Source organism: Chelon labrosus (genome assembly GCF_963514085.1).
Source record: "Chelon labrosus genome assembly, chromosome: 22".
Classification (NCBI taxonomy): Eukaryota; Metazoa; Chordata; class Actinopteri; order Mugiliformes; family Mugilidae; genus Chelon; species Chelon labrosus.
In genome coordinates, this window is record NC_140355.1 from 6,763,938 (window position 1) to 6,784,862 (window position 20,925).

Genomic DNA, 20,925 nt, shown 5'->3' on the forward strand with positions numbered 1-20,925 from the left:
TTGTGAGTGGGTGGTTGTCTGCCTCGTCCTATCTCTCCCATTTGTTTGGGAGCTGTCAGTTGTTGCAGTTGGGACCTGTGGCAGCTGCTGTCACTTGCGTTGTTGGTGTGTCAGTCAGCGGTGTGTGCTGTCAGTGTTGTGATGTCGAGTCGACGCAGAGGAGGAGAGAACCCGTCGAAGGCTTGATCTGCTACCTCGCCGCGCTTCATCCAGTTCGCTCAGTTGTCATCTTCATGTCTTCGTGTCAGCGTTATCCATCTTCCCCCATTCATCTGTAGACTATGGGGTACACCCTCTATCTCTCTCTCTCCCCTTCTCTCTGCTGGGTGCAGTGGAGGATCCTGGACTATAGAGGCATTCGGATGTGCATGGCAGAGCTATTAGGCCGTGCAGCCAAAATGTAGATGGCACTCTCCTTTAAAAAGTCTTCCCAGGTTACTGGCCTGTTGAAAAACGAATGGATTTTCCTTTATTAGTTAGAATTCCCTAAAACTGGACTACAGATAATCTTATAGAAACAATGTCTAGATTTTTATCTACTATTCCTACTGTTTATATAGCTAATAAAAATTATTATTCCACTCACATTTCCACCAACATGAATCAGAATGAAAGTTTTCCAGTGTTGGACTTGTTCAACCGTGCAAACACAGCCTCCATCTTTAATTTCATTTCATTTCATTTCATTTCTGTGTGTCAAAAAAGTGCGGCAAAATACGCCAACTGAGGCGCACATATTGACATGCATGTCTGTAAATGCTTGCAAATATAGTAACAGCACAGCCCACGCGTTTAATCCGAAAATGTATTCGGAATAAGGCCTATCTCTGAATATTATCGTGCATGTAAATGTGCTGACTGCAACAAGTATAGCCTGATATTGCAAATGTATGTGTGCCAAGGAGCCTTATTGTCGCTTAAAAACTATTGACAACATACTTGTAGTTAGAGTAAGGCTGTTGGAATTGTCTTCAAGAGATGTGTTGTGCACTTCAGTTTGAGTGTATTTATTTTCTCTGTCTATATTTTTGGGTTTTGCTATATTAAATGTGTGTGTGTGAGTCGTGCGCCCACACAGCTTACTATAATACAATACAGTAATATCATTATACTACATCTGGCCACTGTTTCACTTTAATGTGTCTCTTGGTGCTTTGAAAACGTAGCTATAAAACCTGTCAGGCCTTTGTCTAAGCATGCTCTGCTAATTAGTAGTCAACTAAATACAACTCTCTTGCGTGGCTCTCTTTGTAATTGCGGTTCCCTGTAGTCACTGCCTGAAGTGCTGGTGTATTAACTGCGGATATTGCAAAAATCATGTAACCTGGCATAAAGAAAAGTCTCGATATGCCAAAACAGGATCTGCCTTCGTTATCTGGTGACAGCGAGAAAATGAGTTTGAGGTTGTTTGCAGCATAGAGTAGAGTAGGGCCGGCAGGTTATCAGTGCCCAGGCTGTGGCTTTCTGGGTTGCATTGTTTTCACTGAAAAAAATCCACCATCGCTGCCTGTGAATGACCTAATGTCTTTGGGCACCACTGCAGGATCGCACCCATAGACTGTATAAAGATGGATGGTGGAACAGCTCCTCTTAAAGTGAAGCCAAAGCAAGTAGAGCGCCCCCTGGTGACTGGCTGCAGTATAGGTCATAAGCTCCACCTCCTCCATGTTTGTGGATGGGACTTGGGCCAAATTAAAACTCGAAAGTACATGTCAAATAATTGATGTGAATCAAGGATACTTAATATAATTTTGATGCATAGTCAAGTGTCTTTCTTTTAGTTAGTTATTTGACGCTATAGAAATGGGATGTGACATCATGATCACTACAAGTTACCATGCCAACCGCTGCATGAAACAGTCCCATCGGGCCATGAGAGTTGGAAAAACTAAATAAATAAATAAGTAAGGTGTATGAACCAGCATTTCCTTGTAACTGGTGGAGGTAGAGCAGAGCACAGTATTATTTAAATGGAGACACGATTGAGACTGGAGGAAGCAAAAATGTGACTTATAATGCATTCTTATGCACCCGGATGGTCTCATTTCCTGAGAGAAAGAATGTGGAAACAACACTGAAACCACTGTATTTGGTTTGCTAAAAGCATTTTAACAGTACACCGAGAACTGTTTTCAGAGTTTGCATGACAACAAAGAGAAGGCAGATCAGGAGACCCATGATGTATGAGCAAGTTCAAATACATGGATGTCAATCACAAATGTGTTTGTATTTTCCTAAAAGTATGGTTAGACCATTGTGAAAGACGAACCAAGCGGCAAGACTGTAACCTTTGCCAAGTTTGGGTCAGGGTTCTTACATCCACCATGTTTCATGCATGAAATCAGCAACCGCCAAATTCTATACCAATATTTTTGCAGATTTTTCCAATTGTTGTTGTTCCAGTAGTTTTTCTCCTCCAGTAACTAATTTTTCCATTATTCCAGCATCACACGATTGTGAGAATCATTCATGTGATGCTGGAACAGAGTGTGGAAGGTATTTTAAATGTAAGTGCAGGCTTGTAAATCCTGGTAGTAGCACTCACTGTATATAAAGCTAGACAAACCCTTGTGACATTACAGTTACCAGTGACTGACTCTGCTTAACTCCTGGCTAGTTTAAGCTAGGGCTAAGGTGTACAGGTGGCACCAAGGCAGACATATGAGATGACACCACCCATAACTAATAGCCTTGCCCTAAATTATGCATCACTTTAAGCCTAAATACAGTTTAAGCTGGTAAAATGACTGTGTATGGGAAAATTAGTCATGGAGACCCAAACTGTATTATTTTCGGATCAGCAGATTTCTAATAACTTTGACGACCGTGCCTTACACACACTCACTAACAATATGAGCATACAAACCTGCTGTCATCAGTCTTGCTCCTCTCGCTTCCAGAGCTGGCTGGACTGCTCTCACATATGGGGCCAACATGACTTATGCTGTATCAAAGACAAAAGAATACCAGTGTGACAGATAAATACAGTATGAGGTAGCTGATACAGCAGCTACTGAGGGACAAGGTAGTTCCTGAAAGGATGGGGAAAACAAGGTAAACCATAAAAAGGGAAAATGAACCCTAAAATGTTAATATCATTCCATCAACTTGAACATGACATGCTGGCATTGTTAGTTTTTATCTCTATAATACTGTATCATCTCCAGTTTATTTAATGTGCTCTAAGATTGCTTATCCTATATTGTGGTGTGTTAAGAAAAACTGAACCATAGTTTATTTTATGATGGATTAATCTGCTGATGATTGTTTTGCAAAATTTAATTCGTAAGAAGTCTCATTTTTAAATGACTTGTTTGGTACAACAACGTCTAAAAGTCAAAGATATTAATCTCAGACAGAAAAAAGCAGAAGGTGGTTTGGTATTCATGCTTGACTCTTTTAATTTAAATAACAATTAATCTAAGGCGAAATCGTTCCCGGTTATCTTGTTCCACTCTGCTATTCTTGATGCTCCCTTCTCCAACTTTTGGAGACACGTGCTTGAAGTTATTGACTTTGCTGTTCAATCTAATTATGTAAATTGAAACAGAATAGGTTCATGTTCTTCCTCGGCAGACAAAGTTTGCTCAGTCTGGGCGAATGCAATGTCAGTAAGTGAACTCTGGATCAAGGTTTTTTATTTTTATTTGTTTTGTACTGGCAGCAGACACGCATGTACATTCCTTTTAAGGGTAATGTTTTTACACAGAATCAAATTGCTTCCACAAAATGTGCTCCATAAAGATTTCTTTCCTCTTTCCATTTCACTCCAAATTCAAATGCACACCTATATGAGTCATGTTTTATTTATTTTTTTTATGATATTTCAGAAGCTCCACTTCTAAACCAATCTGACTGATGGCTCCTCGAAAAACTCCTTTTCACTCTCGCACGGTTTCGCTTCTGAACAGCTGTAATCTGGCGATCAAAGCGGAGCAGAGCTTTCGGACTCATTTGATATTTCTTTTCTTTTTAATGAGCTTGAATGAGGCTACATTTTAGGGTTATGTGTGGACCGGATGCACGCCATCCACACTTCCATCCATCCACGGTATCCTCTGATAAGTGGTGCTTTTAAGGAGAAGCTCCCCTAAAGAGAACAAAAAGCTTCCTTCTGATCCATATAATTACCACCCAACCTGAATCTTACCCTCATTAAAACGAGACCTGATCACACGAAGAGCTCGCATTATGCTCATCAGACTTCATTGATGTGTCTTTGATTGCTTTATGTTCGGAAAGAAAGGGAGTCTGGAGACGAGGAGGTCCTGTCCCTTGTCCCTTTTTGGACCAAGTTTTAAATTACCCATGAAATCTAAACCAAGGGGGCTGTCTGAGAACACTCAAGGGCGGCAGAGTGCTAGAGGGCGTCGGAGTGAGGAAGAAAGAGACGAGCCATGCAGTGCTGAGTCACACTCACCCACAATTCATAGGAGTGCAGAATCCCATGAGTCTGTGGGGAATGCCGCATGTTGAATAGGTGAGAGGGATGGAGTGATAGAGCATGGGAGATGTGACATCACAAGAGGTTACAGTAAGCAGAAAATGAGCACATGCACACACAGAGACATGGGTGGAAAGTACATTCATTACACAACAAGACTGAGAATTTTTTTGTGCTACTTACACACCGATCTGGGATAACATTATGACCACTGACAGGAGAAGTGAATAACATTGACCATCTTGTGGCAATCCAATGTTCCCCTGTTAAACTTTTGAACTTGGCATTCATGTGGATGTTACTTAGTCATGTAGCACCCACCTAGATCAGACCAGGCACCCACACCCCATAGCAATCACACTCCTCGATGACACACACAAACGGTCTAGGAACAACTCAAAAAACATGAAAAACAGCACAAGGTGTTGACCTGGCCTCCAAATTCACTAGATCCCAAACTGATCAAGTATCTGTGGGATGATCCACAGAGGCCCCTCCCCTCAACCCACAGGACCCAAAGGCCCCCACTAACAACATTCTGTCGCCAGACACCCTCAGAAGGCCCATGTCCATTCTCTGATGAGTCACAACCGTTTTGGAGGCACAATGGTGACCTACACAATATTAGGAAAGCGGTCATAATGTTATGCCTCATCGGTGTATTTTTTCGGTGTACTGCTGACACAAATAAACAACTCTAACCCCATCAGAGCCAATCAGAGCTTACTGATCTTTTTCATTATTACTCTGATGAGGTCTGCCTGTGGGTATAAAACTGTTACAGAGGCAGTGATGTATTTCAAGATATTTGGATATGTTTCATCTAAAATATCTAAAATAGATGATTCTGTTCTGATGTTTGGTTCCATATACCATTTCCCTCCATTATTAATGCCATTGCTGATTCATGCTTTGCAGCGCTGTTGCACCGGGTTGCATTATTGTGTGAAACCTGTCTTTGATCAGTCTCAACAAAAAAAAGCTTCACAAAGGCTTCATTTGTTGTCCTGTTGTTGCATTATGTTGCCTCACAATATGTGTCAATGTTATTACAGCCATTTCAGAAAGGCCAAAACCTTAATTGAGCAAAGAACACACAAACCGACAGTGCCTTTTCAAAATTACAGTTCCAGCAAGTAAGGCAGCCGGCCTAACCCATTTATTAATAGCAGGAATTCAGTCATGGTAAACATCAAAACTGGCAGACAGATAAGTGCCTGCGATCGAAATGAGTGGAAGCACAGAATACTGATTAAGTAATGAAACACACATTACTGTGTCTTTTAATGTAATTTGCTTTTTAATCATTACTGGCAAGTTTGTTTTAACATGATTTAAATATGCAGGGTTTTGATCAAGCGTATTGATCATAAGTCTTTGTCGGTGCTGCCCTGGTGCGGGCAGTTGTTTGACGCGTTCTGCATCAGTCGTCGTGCCGATGAGAAACAACGGCTTTGATTCTTCAGTCGTCTGTTTGAGCTAAACTCAAGAACTGAACTAAAGCTGAAAAGCTACTCCGCAGCGGGGCGGAGAAACAACATCGTTATGCCCCAGACTCGTTGCAGTGCACGGGGGCCGGGTCGTGTATTTTCTGTGTCAACACAAGCTGGGGAAGTAAACAAAAAAAATCCAGCTCGCTGCGGAGACGGTAATCAGCTCTCCGAGGCCTGCAAACGATGGTGGATTTGTTGACCCGGCACCACCTTCCAGATCAACCGGATCTCGGAGGCGCCGTAGCCTCCGAAACAGCTGTGTCTTTTGATTTGCTCCACTGGCCAGGGAGCGTGTTCAATAATTAACACCAGTTCACACCAGTGCAAACACAGGGGAGGCGCAGACACTCGTTCAACTCTCATTTACCCTGGATATTTGTTATGTGCATTCCATGTACAGTCGGCACTGAAAGTATAGGTTGAGCGATATTATTGGGTTTGATGATGGAGAATTTCTTCCTTTTCATCATCTTGGAAGGAAAGCATGATTGTATGTAAATTATGTAATCAGCAAAGGGAGCAGTGGGAGATCTGTATTCATGTTGATATTCCGTCTCCATTTCAACAGACGTCATAGAAGCGTTACTGTTTTTTCGTGCAGAGACAGAAAAAAAACATTTGTGACCATTTTTGTCCCAGAAAGCTCCAAATATGTTTTAGGAGTTCCCTTATTATGTCAGTTAGTTAGCTGGACCTTTTCTGTTCTCTTCATAAGATTGAGTTGTTAATGGTTTTCCTGGTGTTTCGTGTTTTATTTTGAAATAATCCCCTACTGTGCTTTTGTTAGCTTCACTTCCTGCCCTTGTGTTTTTGCCTGTGTGATTGTTTGCTCCTCCCTCGTTAGTTTTACCTGCGTCTTGTTCCCCCATTAGTTCCATGTGCGTATATAGACCCGTCCTTTCCCAATTTCTTTATATATTTTTTGTCCTTTTATCAGTTGTGTTGGGTCCTCCTGGTTGTACCTCTATTGCTATCTGGTCCCTTGTATTTTTGACATCTTTTACTTTTTTGGGGTTCTTTTTTTACCATGCCTCTGCAGAGCCTTTTGTTCACCCTCTAATAAGTTCCAGTTAAATAGATTTTCCTTCATCCTGCCTCGTGCCTTTGTGCGTCTTGTGATCTGGTCCTCCCTTGCCCTGCTACATCTCAACACAAATTACGACTCTAAGACTTTTGCCTAAGAGGGAGTTTAACACTAAACATGATTATGCATTGAGGTAACAGTGCGTGACTTTCGCATATAATGTTGCAACATTAACGTCTGCTGCGTTCAATCCCTTCCCAAATATGATAATCGGCACCATATCTGGCAGTATACCCGAGTTTTAAATCTGGTGAGCAAAAGTACCGCTCTAAGAGCAGTGACAGTGAAACTTAATGAGAGGAAAAACAGCTCTGTAAAGCTAAGGTGAGAAACAGATTAATTTAAAGGAGTCTTCTAAAATATATAGAGACATTAATGAAATGTGTGTTAAGATGCAAAAGACAGTGGGGCCTTTTACTACTTGTTGGTAGATTCACTTTAATGGATACAAACAGTTTTTGGTTTTTCTAAGTTAAGGGTGGAAGGTTATTACTGCAGCATTTGAGGGCTTGCTATGATTTTTAACTAGTGAACCTGTAAAACACAAGTTAATTGTGATACAAAGAAGAGGATTAGCTGTAATTAGCCCTACAGCAGAATCTGATTTTATCATTTGGTAATCCTTCTAAATAAAACAGTGCATCCTTTGCAAAGTGACGAAAATCAGCGCTGCCATGGTGGTGATTTAAGTCAACCACAAAAAGGATATTTAAATGAGGGAAGAACGCAGCTTGTTATCTTGCTACTTTTCCCACTGTCTGTTCCCTAAGCTTTGCATACAAATGAGATTCTGATGTCCCAAACTGCTGCCAGTTGTGCATACAAGTGCCGTGTGGCCCACTCACCTCACATTGCAGGACTGCGAGTCTTTGTTAAGCTTGTGGAACCAGGACTGCTGGGCCTGACGGCATTCGGCTCTTGTGATCACACCGTCCTTATCCTGGTCGAGGCCCAGGAACACTGTCCGCGCACTGTCTCTCTCTTTGGCAGTCAACAGACGCACCAGTGAGTTCTAGGAAAAGTAAATCCGACAAATGCGAGATTAGGACGCCTGGATCAACACCTTTTAAATCAATCATAATCATTCCACCCATCTTATATGGTTTAAATTGCAGTAATTTAGCAGCCTGGTAAAGGTATTTTTAGGGAGCATTTCTTTAGCATCAGTGGTTCTCAATCACATTAGCGCCGTCTGACATAATCTGCAGGTGCCGATTTACCCCAGAGACGAGCACGGCCCACAAACTGCAAATTTAATCCTCTGCGCCATAAACAAAGGGCGATATCTAAACTGTTCTGTGGTGATCAAGTGACAATAAAATAAGTAATTCAAACCGGTGGATACAAGCCAGCGTTGTGGTGGTTTTTGTCCCTGAGCCATTCTATTGCACAAACCCCAACAGAGTGTAATTTTTTGACCACAGTGGCTGAGGATAGTGTTTATTTTGGCCGTCCAAAGGGAGGAATGCTTTTATGAAATGCTACAATGACTGATGCTTGGAGATTGTGATTATGATGTGGTCCTGTATGTTCTCCTGGCTTGTCACCATAGTGGCTAGGAAATAGCTGTGATTTGTTTGTCTTGTATTTTAATTTATTTCTTTTCTTTTTTTCTTAATGTTGTGAAAGGATATCTTTTTGCTTAAAACACAGTTCCTAACCAAGTACGTTTGTCGCATAAACCTACCCAAAATGGTAAGAAGTACTCCTGGTACTCCTTTTTTGGTGTTGGGTTTACTGGTTAAGAAAGTTCCCAAAGTTTGGTGGCGAGGAGCTACTGCATAGTTGGTTCAGGAAGGCTGTTGAATGAGGCTTGTTTGAGCACTGCTAGCACACCATGGAGAGGTTTACGAGAGGCATATGACAAGGACGAGGAGAAACCACAGTTTGTTGTGTGTCTAGTAAAGACGCCACTTGGCTACAGCACATTCAGAGCATAAGGACAAGCCAGTTGAGGAGCAGAAAAACTTTGGGAACAACTGGGTTAAGCAGACTTTATCGGTCTTTGTACAACTTTGCCCAAACAATCCTACAGTATGTTGTCTGGCATCAACCGGTTCTGTCAGTGCCAATGTATATAGTATGAGGATGTATTGTCAGGTGTTCTGAAGACATTCTAATTTATTCTCGCAGAGGGGAAACAATGCACAGTTGAGTGCATGATGCTTTATATTGTTTGTAACTTTTCTCTAAAGCTGCTAGTATACCTCCGTACGGAACTTCCTCAACACTGCCAGGGACTCAAAGTAGAGAAAGTCCGACCATTCGATGTGACCCTTCTTCTCGGGATCCAGAGAAGCGAACTGGGCCAGGACTTCCTCCTCTTGCTCATCAGTCAGGTCCTTATCGAACTGCTGCTTGGATACGAAGTGGCGGTACTGCAGCAGCTCATCTGACACCAGGCACGACTCTACGGCAGCAAAGAACAATTCATCACATCAGACCTAATTAGTCACCTAGCAGTCTTCCGGATATAATTAACTTATGGTGATTCACTTTGAACAAAGGCAAGAGCACCTCCCACTGACTGCTGTCCGGCCAAGCAGCAGGATAGCACCAAACATTTTGAAGTAGATTGGGTTGGAGGCTAATAATGTTATAAGTCAAGAGAACAATCTGGTGTGGGCAGGAGATTTTAAAGTCTTTGCCATTCTTGGCACGTACAACCAGTAGGCAGGCAAACTGGGAAGTACTGGGATTATGTCTATGGATTATGGAGGTCTGTGACTAACACTGTAGATTGTTTTACAATTTTTCTAGGTCTTTCGTGCATTTATTGGACAGATCTGTAGAGAGAGAGAGAGGGAGAGAGAGAGAGAGAGGAAGTGATGAGACAGAGAGAGAGGATGACTTGCAAAAAATGGCATGGGCCGGACTCAAACCTGAGCCACCAGAACGTTTCAAAAACTGTAAAGGCAACACAAATGTGGCTTTTAAGGACAGTGAAGAGATACAGGCAACAGGGAGAGAAGAGGAATGGCTTGCAGCACATGGACTGGCTGGCCAGGAATCAAACCTGGCTCAGCTCAAATCTAAACACCCACATGGATCCTTCATAGCCCAGCAGTCAGGTCACTCCCAAATTAAACAACAATTTAATTTCTTTTTACTAGACTAACTGAAAATATAAAAGCATCACTATGAGTCTACAGACGTGCTAGCAAAGGATGGTCATTCAACTAATCAAAGCCATTTTGTTGTAAGCAAATTCAATTCTACAGCACTCAGATGTGTCTGACTACATCACTGTTACTCTCCTGTCTATAATCGCATGAAGCCCACCGATACGCTTTGACTGGTTGGAGCATGATCAGTTCCCAATGGGGTGACTCCAGACTTACTTTCCGGCACAAACATTTTGTGGGTGAAGAAAGATCGAGATGGCTTCCAGGCTAGTCATAAACCAAAGTACTGGGCAAATCATTGCTAACCTCATGATGATGCTAGAGGAAATGTCAGGGGTCAGTTAGTGAGTTCAGATATTCAGCAGACATATCTGCATGGAGTCTGTCACCTCCATGTGCCGCTTGTTAAATGGATTTTCACTCACCTGGGATGATCTTGCACTGCTTGAAAGTTTCCATGAGGCTGTACATCTCTTCTTCTGTTAGAAGCAGATTTAGATTGTCCTGCAGGAAAGGAAGAGATGAGCAGAGGGTTACACTTAATAATCAACAAACGCTTATTGTCAGGTTGCAAACTACTCGGTGGTTAATGAGCAATATGCTCAAACTAGTCCCAGGCTGTGCTTCTGGAAATTAGCCACAGGCACACTAGGTATTGAGTTGGGAATCCATTATAACAACTGCTGCGTTTCCCAGGTGATTCACATGGTGTGCTGCTCTATTTCACACGTTTCATAATGGCATCATTAGTAAAAGAAAGCAAGACAGAAAAGAAGAGGTTTCCAGAGAAATGTAACTGCAGGCTGCCAAGAGGCAATATTCACTATGAAAAATACTTTTGTTACTACACGCTGGTATAAAAGTTAAAAAAATTTTATCCTCTTAACACTTAATTGCACTACAACTGGTGTAAACTTTAGCTAAAAATAATAATCTGATGAATTAAAATGGCCTAACCAAAACATAGATCCCCACTATACAATATACGTACAGTATATGTATTAAATTATTACAGCATATGGGTAAATGATAAATTGGCCGGCGTTGAGCAGAGTACGAACGCATGTACGATGTAAACATGTGTGCAGTATTTAAATTCAGCAAACTGATGGGTAATGGAAATCGCAGGGGACACCTATTTTTAATATTTATATTATATTTGTGCATTATTTATCAGATAAGCGGCGCAATGAAACTTTAATGATCTCTTTGGGATTATTGAGGTACGTCAGTTCCAGTTTGTTTACATAGCCCTTAATCATCCTCACAATCTGTCGGGGCTTCGTAAAAGCTGCATTACGAAATGTAAATGAAAATGCAAAGCCGCCCACTCTCTGAAAAATAACTGATGGAGGAAGCAAAAAAAGCACCCCTGAGCTCACAGCAAATTGCTAAGAAATGTGATTTGTATTAAGGGAAATGGATAAAGCCTGTAATTATTAGATTTGCAAAAGTACGGGTTACAGCACTGAGAAAATATTTGGTTTTTGGTTTAACTCTAAAAGATGCTCACACATCATCATTCTCGCCAGAGTCTGCATTCCCCAAATGTAACGGTGTGATAATGACCATTTTTTAATGGACAAAAAAATAAAGGTGTGCATTGAGCTGGTGAGGGAATGCTTCAGTGTTCCCCAGCTAACACACTGTCATCTGCTATCATTATAGCAGCCAATGTGAGCTGCTGTACGATTCTCTCCTGCATTTTTCGGTCTGTCACCAAGATCATAGTAACTGCCAACACCTTGCCTCCCCACTGTCTGCAGCATTTACTGATCAACTGTACGTGTAATGACTCATTAATTTATGCGCCCTGTACACTAGACTTTCCTTTCCAACATCTGGTTGTTTTAGGTGGGTGGTTCGGCTTGAGTTGCGCATTTTGAAGCACTTAATACGTACGAGAATCTCCCTCATATTAAGAAAGGCTGAATCGACCCTCCTTTTCGTCCATTCGTCCGTTTAAGCACTGATTCATTCTTGTCTGACCCCAGCGGCGATTTCAAAGTCAAGTAAATCTAAAAATGAAATCTCGAACCAGGATAATAAACTCCTGCCTGCAGCGCTCACGACCAGGACACCTCGTCCTTTGACAAATTGTGATATATATCATTTAAACAGGGAAGAACTACTACTATAAAGTGTCTAATTTGAGTGAGAGCTTTAGCCACAGACTACGCAATAGAGAGACATTGGTATCACTGTGCTTCCTTCCACAATTTATTGTACTTGTCCTCCATTGGCTACTTTCTGCATATTTCTACAATCACAAAAGACTCAGGTTCCATAGCACAGCATATATTTCATGAAGAGAATACAGAATGTGAAACACAGCTATATTCCCAATGGTGATAATGTCTTCAAATCTATTGTGTGGCACAGGGTTACATTCATCATCGGCCATTAGGGATTCCCACCACTCACGCACAGGACATCACATAGCTTGAATTGCTGCAGAACACTTGGGAGATTTCCATGGCTTTTACTCGTAGTTCATATTAAAGTGCCTTTTTGACATTTAATGTCATGTTTGTATTTCTGAGGTGATTTTTTATTTTTATTTTTTTACCATCTCGCACAATATATAATTCTTTTCTTATTCATGGATTTTAATCGATCCACTTCTCCGCACAAATAAAAGCAGAAACTTTTGTTTCACTAACTGCTCTCTGGTTGCTACATCTTACTAAGGTTGTATTTAATGAACATCTTCCCACAAGAATTCATAAGGTACATTTCTGTGCATCTGTAATTTAATCAGTTTATGAAGTTATTAATATGTCATCCATGGTAGCACAAGTTGCCAGCAAAACAATGTGACAAACAAGTGCCCATCTGTTGTGGATTATATCGTGATATTGTCTAAGACTGTTTTTTATTTTATTTGTTTATCCAACTTTTTTTTATTCAGATCACCTAAAATGGATTTATGCAACACCTACTGTCGGCATCTGGAAAAATATGTTCTCCAGGACACAAAAGGTCCCCTGGGGAATAAAGTACAAAAATAACAACACATTCTAATCTTATGCTGGCGGGGCTTGCATTGATAGTTATTTGAGGCTCGTTCTGTTTGGACAAAATGACAGTGTCTGTGATGTGTCGGGCACAAATAGGCATTCAACTAAGCATTTAGCAGGAAGTTAAAAATATAAATGATTCTTACGGACTTCAAAGCTGTAAGAACTTTGACAATGAACCAGCTGACTGTGTGATGTGGAAGGGGTCACTCATATTGCCGGATTATGTCAGAGCGTATGACAATTATCACTGAGCAGTGCAATTCTCCTCAGTCCTGCTTGTTAGACACGTTTTCCTTATTGTTTTGCAAAATCACACTCAAAACCTCACTGCAAGCAGAAGAAGCAGATGGTTTCAGTGAAAAGGCTGATAAACTGCTTCCTAGAAAAAGCTTGCAGCTAAGTATCTGTTAAAAGAAGAGTGAATATTGGACTTGCTTTCATCGGGTAAATGCCAAGTGATTATATATATTCTTCCACGTGTTCTTGGTGTGAAATAGGCAAAAAGGCTTAAGTTGACTATAACAAATTTAGGAAGCTTATTCAAATGCCCCCTTGTGGCCAAGTAGTCAATTAATGCAGCTTTAATCTTTAAAATTCATATTTATTCTTGATTCTTTTTCTGTGTTTTTATTGTAAATCCTATTATAGTATCTCTATATGGAAATATCCAACTTGGACTTCAGTGCAACCATGAAATTAATACTAATACCCTAGCAGAAAGCATAAAAATAAAAAAGCTAGTGCGCTAGCGCTGTACAGAAGGGTCAGTTAGGTCCCCTTCTTCCATCTGATTGGCTGGTGCTGAGCCATACTCGTAGAAGTCATACTCTGAAGGCTGACTGTAAATCCACCTTCAAGGGAAGTCAATCCATCTGCCAGCAGCAGCAGCAGCCTCTCGTGCCTGTGTGAAATTAAATGTCAGATGCAACAAAAGGGGGGGATTTGTAACAGCTGACTGACATGTGCGAACAAAATAGCTGGTACAGGACTTGAATGCACTTTTTAAATAAAACATCTCTCTCTCTCTGCCTCTCTTTCTCTCTTTCTCTCACCTCCCCCTCACTGAATTGTCTCCTTCAGCCCTCATTCCTCACACATGAAGGAGCCAGCCAAAGAAAGAGAACCTTTCTGGTGTCTTCTCTCAGATTGTGTGAAAACATCCCCCTGTTGCGCAACTTTGGCGAGGACTTTTGCTTCTCAGGGCTGGAAAGAGACTCTTCTCTGAAGGGTCCTCCAGCAAAAGCCCTCTTCAGCTGTTTACGCTCGAATTAAGCCAGATTGCATTAAGCCTCTCACAGGGTGATGATCGCCAGAGAGTTGTGGGTGTTGGCATTGGCTTTGAATTCCTGATGAGAAGCTGCCGTTTGTTTTATTGTTTTAAAAACACTGAAAACTCTGCCAACATGTTGCCTCATTTCATTTGAATTCTGGCTGAAACGAACCTGTAGCCTCAAATTTGTGCTTTAAAATAATTGCTAATACCAACTGGAAAGCCACGGCAAAGATATTATCTTTAACTCATCAGTTCTAGAGAAGATAGTTAGGCTATATAATTGCCTATCTAATGTCCATGCTTGAGGGTAAATGCATAAGCATTTGTATAATTTAAACAGGTGAGTTATACAAAAAAAATGTATCCCTCACACACACAGAGATCAAATTGTTTTTGCTCTATTATGAAGTAAGCCTCAAGTGGCCATTCCAGGAACTGCAGTTTTTGGCAGCAACGCATTGGTCTCACATTGGTCACACCCTGAGAACTTGATTTTCACAAGCACAGTTTTCACTGGCATATCAGACAGTGTAGTTGCGCCGAGTCGAACGCTGAAGACAGCATCAGCTGAAATCACAAACCATAATGGCAACTGGCAAATTTAGTCAGCTGGTGCTAATTGGCGCCACTACTTCACAGTCAGTAACACCGAAAGCAAACTGAGTCATCATTAACTGTATTAATTCCACATGGGATGTTCCAGCCATGACAATTCAAGGCATGTGCTTTGAAAGCGGCACCACGAGCAACTGCAGCGCAGAGCGTTGGGTGGCATCAGTTTCACATCAAAAACCTGTCACCGGTCTGGTGGCAATTCATTTAACATCGCTTGTCATTAATATCATCAGCAGTCACTTAGCATTCATCAGTCAATACAACGCCTGCTTGAAATGCCATGATCGATTTCACAGCTAAAAGAGAAAGAGTAGGTGTATTAATTATGGCGCGAGCGTTGCAAGTAAGGCATGACAATGACCCAAAATACACAAAAGAAGTACCTCCTCTATGTGCAATGCAACCCATGCACATGCTGCTTTTAAATGGAACTCAAGAGTTTGACATGAGAAGCCTTGTACACGAGTTCAAGTGGTAGAGAACACTAGTTTAGAGAAATATCCAGCAGGTAACTTAATGTAGGAAATGTAAAAGCTATATATTACAATACAATATACACAGATCAGGAATAACATTAAGACCACCTTCCTAATATTGTGTAGGTCCCCCTTGCGCCACCAAAACAGTTGTGACTCATCAGAGAATGGACATGGACCTTCTGAGGGTGTCCTGTGGTGTCTGGCAACAAAATGTTGTTAGTGGGGGCCTTTGGGTCCTATGGGTTGAGGGGAGGGGTCTCTGTGGATCACCCCACAGATACTTGATCAGTTTGGGATCGAGGGAAGTTGGAGGCCACGTCAACACCTTGTGCTGTTTTTCATGTTTTTTGAATTGTAGGACTTCAAGAACATGCACATTTGTATTTTATATTATCTTATTTTGTTTAGAAACTATTTTGTTGGGACCATATCTAATATGTTGCACCATACCATGTACAGTATGTCACAAGTATAGTTTAATTTGTAGAAAACCACCATCTGAAAAGTCACAATCAGCCTTTTAATGGACAAAATGTATATGTTCTGGAAGCATAGATGTGAGACCATCTTAGCATTCTTAGCACACTGAAACCTACATGGTGTCTATTTTGGTATCTGTCAGTGCGTTTGCATTTGAGAAAAATCTGCATGTTTTGATATGCAGTGAGTGATGGTGGTGGCAGCAAGCTCTGACTTACGCAATAGTAGCAGCTCCAGCCAGTAACAGTGTGGGCTGTATCTCTCATCTCCTGCAAGGCTTCGGCACGCAGGTAGCCTAACTCCCTCAGACAGCCGTCGTGAAACACCCGAGTGCAGATCCTGCAGGGGTACAGGTCGTCGGCTGTCCACACCTCACACACGTCGCACATCTCATCGCTCGGTGGCTGAAAGAGAAAGATATTATTTACATTTACATTTTTATTTTGTAGGCTGTGTATATTTCCCAGGATGGAAAGCACACCCAAATGAGCATGGATTTATTTGCCGTCCACCAACTCTGTAAAACAGGTCCAGGAAGAAAGGCTAGGATAATTGCAACATCTCTACCTCTGACATAAGACTGATATTTATGTCTGTGTCGGTCACTTTATAGCCAGGATGCACTGGGCTGTCAAGCCAGGGAAAATGATTGCAGACTGTGGTCGGTTAACCACACAAATACATTTCTTTCCTTGCTGTTTTATATCTCTGTTTCGGGGCCACAGCACTGGCTTCTGGGCTGGAGGCAATCCCAGATGGCACTTTGTCGTGTTGCGCAGTCATGTTTATCTGGCTAGTTACGGCCCACCTTATGTGACTTGATGTCTTCATCTACATCAGCAAGGTTCCTACATCACACCCAGATTCATCTGAACAAATTCCTCTAATTGCATGAGAGTACTGAGTCACAAACAGACCCTAGCCGTGTGAGTTTCAAGCGTGCACCACCCACAGATGTTGCTAATAAAAACCTAAACACCCCACCAGTTAGAAATGAAGGAGCCACTTAGACAAGGGGTGAAACGTCCTCAAGAAAACTCAAACAAGTCAAGTGGCCTTTGTTCGAGCCTTGTCTTCAGATAATGAGATCGAGGCCTTTAACTGGGGCTGTGAGAAAACTGGAAAAGGGCATTCAACTTGATTCGGGAACACTTTGTTCAAGTCACTTTAAACCAACATCCAGACTAACATCTAAACTGACTGCTCGGTATTTCTCAGCGTTGGGTTAAGAATTAATTTGTACAACATGATTTGCAAACATGGCGGAAGGCAAGAGTGCTTCTAGCTGTTCCACTCAAGGTGAAGCTTGAGCTGGCTCTCTGCAGAGAGGGCAGAGACGCAATATCATTTAAATGTGGAAATAGCATCCCACAGTTACAGACACTCTCTCCTGGAGGGCACTCATAGTGTTACACTTGGTTGTGCACATGGATGTAGTGATAGAAATAGCACAGCGTTTTGGTGACAACTTCTTTTAGACTAGAAGTGTGCTCCAAAATAAAAATAAAAAAATGACACCATAATTAATTGTAATAAAACTGTGACATCAATGTCAATCAGATGAGTATGTCATCAGTATGTGACAGAAATATGTGGGGAATAAAATAATAAACAATAAGGGTGGACATAGAGAGACAAATTCTGACTCCACCTGACTCTGAGCTAGTTCAAAAATGACGTATACTGTGCGAGACAAAATATTACAATCCCTGAGCAGATTCACGCAAAACTAAATGTTTACGACTTTCTTGACTTGCACCCTTATCTTTGGAATTTAAACATCATAACTCTGTAATTCAGAAGCACAATTTAAAGTGGATAATTTCCACTCCCTTTCACTGTTTCAAAAGTCCTAGTGGCATATCTACAATAACTTTTTATTTCTGCGGCTCTGCAAATTGCGGTGTTTACTCGGTGCAAAATAGAAAACCTGATGGTGACAGCTCTCCTGTGATCTCCGTCCCCTGTTAGTTGGTGCTGCTCTGGTTGTGGTCACCGCTAAGAGCGAGCCAAAGCAGCCCGCCCACGACATGCTCGCCGTGAAGAGCCCTCACACGCGGCAGCAACACCATATCAAGGATAGTGTGGACATGAAAGTCTTTGCAGAAAACAACATCCAACTCATGATTTCTCCCTTTCAACAAGGGTGTTTCGATAAAGCTTAAGAGTCCCTTTACAGCTTGCTGTACTGCTTTACCATAAGGAGGGAGGAAAAGAGATAATGTGTTGGTAGCGTGGAGATTCTTTGACATATTTTTTATATACAGTATATGTGTTTGATTCAAATATGTGTTTGACAATGTGTTTGAGTCCTGTTTCTGAATTTTCAGTGACATTCAGGTAGCTTCTGATCTAAATGCTGCCTTTGCCTAATACCTTCTCTTTCGTCTCCAGCTCCACTTTCACAGGCTTGTCATCATCGGCTTCTCTTTTGGGTCGCACAAAAGCAGGCGGTGTGAGCTGATGACTCTTGTCAAGATCTTCAGGCTCCACTCCTTTCCCATCCCGTAACCTTGACCAAGCCTCCTGGTTGACTTTACACTCATCTCTTGTCGGGGCCGAGGACTGCTGGGAGGTCGACGGACCAGCAGCATTGTCCGTCACTTCTTGTTCAGCCTCCTCTGTTTTCTCTTCAGAGTTGGCTGAGGTCTTGGCAGGCCCTTCGCCTTCCTCCACTTCTCCTTCTGCCTGTTTGGCTACGACAGGACGATCCTTAATGCCCGATTGGAAGGCAGAGACGACTGCGCTACATTTCTGCACCTTCTCCACCTGCTGCTTCTTTGACATGAGCACTCCCATGGCTACGGACAGATGGAGAGAGAAATAAACAGAAAACCATTAACACAGAGGACAAATTTTATCACAGCTCCCACTTACAACTAATAGATCTGACCAACAGCAATGCTCAAATAAGCAAATAAGCCCACAGAAGTGTGGAAAAAACCACAAAATTAGGGACATGCCACATTAACCAATAATGCAATGCAAGCCACTGTAAACTAGGTCAAAAGGTGTGTTCAGTACACAACCCTGTATTTGAGAGCAATGTGTATACAGCAACATACCATGCCATTACTCATAGAAACTTGGGTTACAATAAATAACCAATGTTAACTTTGCAGGTTAGAGTGACTGTAATGCACTTTCATGCTGGTTTGCCTATTTCCAATAAAACCAAAAGATGAAGGAAACTAGCCATAGGCAGGTTAGCTAGAAGAGAAGGATCGGCCATGTGGAATTAACCGGAAAAGTGGCCTCTTGTGATCCGAAAAAACAGACGTAGCCCACAGCTTGAAAGCAAAGAAGGCAACCTTGGCTGCAGGCAAATAAATGTGTGTTTGTAACACACGTCATGTTACTATTAAGTACTCATATCTGTACTTAGCTCTGGAGTGTAAGCACTTGACAAAAAGTGACGTTTGCACTCTATATGGGCAGATATTCATTGATGTATAGGAATGCACAAACACACATGAATGTATTGTGGTGGTAGCTCCATATATAATTAAAGTACACTGATCAAATTTGTCATTCGAATGATCACTTGAATGAGCTTTTGAAGAAGAGTTGAGAGATGCAAAGAAGAGGAATGCTGTAAGTACACGATGAGACATTTTGCAGTCAATTACAGCAAAAAAAAAAAAAAAATCATGCTGATACAATGCCTGGCCTAAAACAAAAGAAAAAAGATTTAGCTAAGCAAACAGGTACCAGCCTCCTATTGGATAATTACTGCATAGGCGATTATCTTTCAGCTGGCAGCAAGTTATTTAACCCCAACTGATGCAATGAGTAGCTTCTCATTTCTTAAACAACCATGTCAATAGACACATCCTGTGGTCGTGGAAAAGATGTTAGTCTGCTTGAGAAGGGTCAAATAATTGGCATGCATAAAGCAGAGAAAACATCTAAGGAGATTGTAGAAACTACTGAAATTGGGTGTCCAATTTTGAACTGTCCAACGCATTATTAAAAACTGGAAGAATGGTGGGGAACCATCGTCTTTGAGGGAGAAATGTGGTCGGAAAAAAATCCTGACTGATCGTGATCGGCGATCGCTTAAACGTTTGGTGAAATGAAATCAAAAGAAAAACAACAGTAGAACTCAGGGCTATGTTTAATAGTGAAAGTAAGAGCATTTCCACATGTACAATGTGAAGGGAACTCAAGGGATTGGGACTGAACAGCTGTGTAGCCTTAAGAAAACCACTAATCAGTGAGGCTAACTGGGAGAAAAGGCTTCAATTTGCTAGGGAGCATTAAGATTGGACTCTGGAGCAATGGAAGAAGGTCATGTGGTCTGATGAGTCCAGATTTACCCTGTTCCAGAGTGATGGGGACATCAGGGTAAGAAGAGAGGCAGATGAAGTGATGCACCCATCATGCCTAGTGCCTACTGTATAAGCCTGTGGGGGCAGTGCTATGATCTGGGGTTGCTGCAGTTGCTCAGGTCTAGGTTCAGCAACATTATGTGTCCAAAGAATGAGGTCAGCTGACTACCTGAATATACTGAATGACCAGGTTATTCCAGCAATGAATTTTTTCTTCCCTGATGGGACGGGCATATTCCAAGATGACAATGCCAGGATTCATGGGGCTCAGATTGTGAAAGAGTGGTTCAGGGAGTATGAGACATCATTTTCACACATGGATTGGCCACCACAGAGTCCAGACCTTAACCCCATTGAGAATATTTGGGATGTGCTGGAGATCAATACAAGATCTTTGTGAAATAAATCTTGACGTTGCAGATGCTTATCGAAACAAGGCCACAGCGAATGCATGCTGTAATCAAAGCTAAAGGGGGTCCAACGAAATAGTATATGACCTTTTTTTTGGTGGCGACTTTTTTTTTGGCCAGGCAGCGTATCTGCTCATCAGGTCTTGCTGTTACTGGAAGCCTTTGCTT

At 41.7% G+C, this 20,925-nt stretch overlaps 1 protein-coding gene across 1 annotated transcript; it reads right to left on the bottom strand.

Annotated features, from left to right (window-relative positions):
• Positions 1–262: 262 nt before the first annotated feature.
• Positions 263–19,610, bottom strand: phf24 (PHD finger protein 24). The gene is made up of 8 exons (XM_084572674.1): positions 18,393–19,610; positions 16,235–16,420; positions 10,572–10,650; positions 9,229–9,431; positions 7,867–8,033; positions 4,421–4,453; positions 2,867–2,944; positions 263–443 (listed from the first exon to the last, which is right to left on the bottom strand). Exons 1-8 carry the CDS (start codon positions 18,813–18,815, stop codon positions 347–349), a joined length of 1,266 nt encoding a protein of 421 aa, XP_084428800.1. The 5' UTR covers positions 18,816–19,610; the 3' UTR covers positions 263–346.
• Between the last annotated feature and the right edge of the window lie 1,315 nt (positions 19,611–20,925).